At 50.1% G+C, this 4,991-nt stretch overlaps 1 protein-coding gene across 1 annotated transcript; it reads left to right on the top strand.

Moving 5' to 3' along the window:
• Positions 1-670: 670 nt before the first annotated feature.
• On the top strand, positions 671-3,023 carry LOC123054731 (peptide-N4-(N-acetyl-beta-glucosaminyl)asparagine amidase A). Its single transcript, XM_044478572.1, has one exon. The coding sequence runs from the start codon at positions 836-838 to the stop codon at positions 2,696-2,698; it is 1,863 nt and encodes a 620-aa protein (XP_044334507.1). The 5' UTR covers positions 671-835; the 3' UTR covers positions 2,699-3,023.
• The last annotated feature ends 1,968 nt before the right edge of the window (positions 3,024-4,991 follow it).

The raw sequence follows: 4,991 nt of genomic DNA, 5'->3' as shown, positions 1-4,991 counted from the left end.
TGAATGGATAGCAGCTTGAGCTTCCCTATGGGCATTTCTTTTGATTTTGAACACCCTGACACCCTACTATCAACCCCTTCTGTGTTCAATATAGGAAATGTCTAAGGCACATTTAAATGTGCCTTACTTATTGCACATCTAAATAAGTGAATCAAGCATAAAAAAGAAAAGAAAAAACAAAAAGAAAATATCCGCACAAATCTCAACGTAAGATCAATGATATAGTACTTAGATGTGCAATACTTATGACACATTTAAATGTGCCTTAGCAAAACTGTTCAATATAAAGCTCTGGTTTGATACTCCAATGTCCTGGCTTCTCTATCGGTTTTCTTGCCGCTGCCGCCATAGCAAGTGTAGATCTTCTACTAGTAACTGCTCTCATATCTACAGCAAATCTTCTCGATGTAATGCCAGGTTGACTTATGAAGCCATTGACTTTCCTCTGGGAAAGATCCTTTCTATACGCTGCGCTGGGATGCTGAATTAATAAAAAAATACATCCCTTTTTGAGGGCTTCAGTTTGCCAAAGAAAAAATCTTCTGTGGAACACATGATCTAACTTTGGAACCAAGAACAACTTCACGTCCATACCACTAATACTACGTGTCAGTTGATCGTCTGGTCAGTGATCAAATGCTCAATTTTATTCACTACCGTGCACGATCTCACGACTCACGAGCACCACCAACGACCAATCTGAAGTACGGCAGAATTGCAGAAAAAATAATCCAAAAGAGATCCAGAAAACACCACTCAACACGAGTTGAACAAGCCGGCCCGGCCCTCGGCACTCATCAGTGAGCCAGCGACCTTTTCCCCGTCGCAGCGCAAGATGCCGCCGCTGGCTCTCCTCCTCCTCCTCCACCTCCTCGGCCCGGCTCTCGCCGAGGCCCCCGACCGCTACGCCGTCCGCTACGCGCCGCCGGCCACGGGCAATGCGGCGGCCCAGGAGTACGTCGACCCCACCTACCCGCTCCAGGGCCCGCCCCCCGCCGCGCCGACCTGCACCGTGCCGGTGCTCTCCTACTCCTTCGCCAACACCTACGGCGCGCCCCCGGCCAAGGCCGCCTATGCGCCCCCGCCCGGGTGCCCCGCGCCCTGGTCCCAGGTCGTGCTCTCCTTCTCCGCCGCCTGCGCCGGCGACCAGTACGACCGCGTCGCCGCCGTCTGGCTCGACGGCTCCGAGCTCCTCCGCACCACCACCGCCGAGCCCACCCCCGAGGGCGTCAGCTGGACCGTGCGCAAGGAGGTCACCCGCTACTCCGCCCTCCTCAGCTCCCCGCCCGACGGCGTCCTCTCGGTCATGCTCGAGAACCTCGTCAACGACCAGTACACCGGCATCTACAACGTCACCGTCTCCTTCGAGTTCCACGGGACTCCGGCTTACCTCTCTGTGGTAAATCCCCCCTCCTCCGATGGTGATGTCGCCGACGCCAGTCCGGCGGCACCGACGCTGCCGGAGTCGTACTTCCAGCCGGCGGACCTGATCCTGCCCATCTCGGAGGCCACCGGCGACAGCGGCTACTGGTTCCGCATCCAGAACTCGTCCGACTCGCGCTCCACGCTCGTGACCATTCCGTCGAGCACCTACCGTGCGGTCCTCGAGGTGTTCGTGTCCCCTCACTCCAACGACGAGTTCTGGTACTCCAACCCGCCGGACCTCTACATCCAGGAGAACAACCTCACCACGCAGAGGGGCAACGCCGCGTACCGCGAGGTCGTCGTCAGCGTGGACCACCACTTCGCCGGCTCCTTCGTGCCGTTCCCCGTCATCTACACGGGCGGCATCAACCCGCTCTACTGGCAGCCCGTGTCCGCCATCGGCGCGTTCGACCTGCCCACCTACGACGTCGAGCTCACTCCGTTCCTCGGCCTCCTCGTCGACGGCAAGGCGCACGAGTTCGGCATCAGCGTGGTGGACGGCATCGCCGAGTGGCTCGTGGACGCCAACCTGCACCTCTGGCTGGACCCCAGCGCGTCGGACGTGCAAGCGTCGCTCGGCCGGTACCGGACGCCGCGGCTGTCCATCTCCCGCCGGTACACGACGCAGCTGCTGAACGGCAGCTTCAGCATCCATGCCAAGCGGAAGTCCTTCTTCAGCGGCTGGGTACTGTCGTCGCTCGGCAACTTGACGACCGAGGTGGAGACGGAGCTGGAGGCACGCAGCCTGGTCGAGTTCACCAGCGACGGCCGGAACAAGACCGTCCAGATGAAGGCGGAGCAGGAGACGGAGGTGCTGGTCCGGTCGGAGGCGAGGAAGGTGATCGGCAAGCTCAAGACCGAGTCCGAGTACCCTCTGTCGTTCTACATGGACACGGAGGACGGCGAGGACGGCACGTCCGTCGTCACGGGGAGCCTGTCCCACACCCTCAAGCTCGAGACGGAAGTGAAGTCCGACGGGTTCGAGAACGAGGCGAAGCTGGTGGATGAGCAGACGGCGGTGGGCTGGATGGTCGTCAAGGACCACGACGTGATCAACGGGTCGGCGGCGACGAGCCAGATGTACCGTTACAGCGACGACCGGTGGCGCTACCAGCGGATGATCGACGCGGTGGACGGGCTGGTGCTGGGCGACAACGTGAGCGAGAGCTACCGCGTCCAGGACGCGGCGAAGGCCAAGGCTTGCCTCCCCGGAAGGAGCTGCGACGGGACGGCGTCGGCGGACGAGCGCTGGGTCGACATTACTGCAATGTAAGCATGGTGATGGAGGATTTTTTTGGGGGGAGTCCCAGATCCGTGGGAAGTTACGAGCAGGTTCAAATTGTTTTTGGTAGTTGGATTAATCCAGTGCACCACATTATGTCCGGTGCATTCTTGTTGTTCTTGTATACTTGTAGTTTATGTGAAGTGATGATGTAGTGCACGTTCGTGTCAACGCTTAGAGGCCGCACTTTAGGGATCTCGATCTATTGCTGTGTGTAGCGATTTGTGTGACTACCTAGCTGTATTTTTTATAAAATATATAAAACGTGGAGACGCTATTATGATGCTTGTTATTAATAAAGCTGGGGGTTGTGATATGTATGTCTTGTTGGTCAGTAAGTTGGTGAGTGTGGCAGTCTTTCGAAAAGGGTACAAAGGCTTTGCTTAATGTACGACTTGATATTCCTCTGGACGAACAAAGTATCCAATTAGCACACTTTACCCTCATCTAATAAATATGATCATCCCTCTAATCAATTTCAGATTGTAGGTCCTAAAGCTTTTGTTGTTGTAACGATTGGATACTGGACTATTACAAACCATTGCTCCTAGAGTGAAAACATTTGCTTGGAGGCTGCTTCGACGCACTCTTCCTCCATTTTCTCCATGCTACAAAGGCTTTGCTTAATGTACGCCTAATAAATATGATCATCCTTCTAATCAATTTCAGATTGCAGGTCCTAAAGCTTTTGTTGTTGCAACAATTGGAGTGTTCTTAATAAACCCTATCTCTAATCAGGGGCGGAGCCAGGATTTGGATAGGGAAGGGGGAGGGGGGCGGGGGGGGGGGGAGCCAAACCAAACAAAAAAAAAGAAGCCAAACCAAGCAAAGAAAAAAAATCCAGTACAAAAATAATCATATAGAACAAGGTTTTGCTGAAGTGACATAAAAATATCATTACATTTCTATTAATTTAAAGTGGCCTCCACTATTGCCAATAAGATCAAAAATATTAATAATTTCATCAGAAGATATCTTAACTGCTATTTTTTTTCTATGTAAATTATCATGCAATGGCAAAGCAAATCATCTCCCATTTTAGTTCAAAGACGTGCCTTGACAATTTTCATAGCCAAAAAAGCCCGCTCTGCAGTTGCCGTTGAGACTGTGAGAGTGATAACTAGTCGCAACAACCTGTCAACCATTGGATATGAAGAAGCTTTTCCGGTTTTAACTAGCCCTTTTGTTAAACAAGCAATAGATGGCAAGGTCATCAGTTCTGGATGGTTGCACACATCTAGCTGAAAATGAGGTAGCTGACTTTCCAACCGTGCTAATTCTTGACTTGAAAAATCAGTGGGATGGAATTTTCTGCAAGCCTGCTTATCTTTGGGATGTCAAAAGATTCATGCCTTGGATCCAATGATGAACAGAGAGTAAGGAGCTCAGTTGCTTGTGTACTGAATTGATCATTCAGTTCACTCAGTTGTTGATCAATTGCAACACTGAAAACATCAACTTTGTAGTGGTGGAGCGTTGTTGTGTTGTCATGCTTATTTCGAGATTTGGTAACATCAACATACCTATTAATTTCATTACAAAGTCAGCTAAATTCTCAAGATAAAAAACAACCAAGATATAACTTAATATAAGTTAAGTAATTTTAGAAAGTAGAAAAACATACTTGCGTTCCAAATCTGGGATATCAATCTCGTGCTTCACACAAAAAGATTTGACCTCATTTAAAAGAGAGTCCCAACCATGTTCCCTTAGCTCACCCAGTAGGACCTTTGTGTTAGAAACAGAATCCATGGCATTTAAAATATCTAAAGATTTGTATTGGAGTTTCTGACACAACACATCACTGATCTTCATAATCTTTTCCATCAGATGTAGAATGAACACGAAATCAAATGATATGACAATTTTAAGGGATCCAATGACATCTCCACGAGAATATTTTGAGACTGAACGGTCACTTGCTATACCTCTTAAGACGGCAACTGTAGCAACAAACATCTTCTTTAAGCTCTGTATGGACTTATAGTGTGAACTCCATCTTGTGTCTCCTGGTCTCTGTAAGGTTCCTATTTGGTTTTGCCCTTTGCCTGTATCAAGCTCTCCCAACTCAATTTCACGAGAAATTTCCTCCGCTTGGTTCGCTGGCAGCTCATCGTTGCGCTTTCTAGAAGCACTAACAACATTTTATTACAAAATTTGCATTCTTAAAGAAGTTATGTACCTCATGTACCTCTCGTGATGCAGCAACAAGCGCCAATTGTAATTGATGACCCATACAATGAATATAGTAGGCATATGGACACTCACAGAGAATAAGAGCCTT

The sequence above is a fragment of the Triticum aestivum genome, chromosome 1A (assembly GCF_018294505.1).
Source record: "Triticum aestivum cultivar Chinese Spring chromosome 1A, IWGSC CS RefSeq v2.1, whole genome shotgun sequence".
In the NCBI taxonomy this organism is placed as follows: domain Eukaryota; kingdom Viridiplantae; phylum Streptophyta; class Magnoliopsida; order Poales; family Poaceae; genus Triticum; species Triticum aestivum.
Note: the sequence above shows the minus strand (reverse complement) of the source record. Positions and strands in the feature narration are given on the sequence as shown.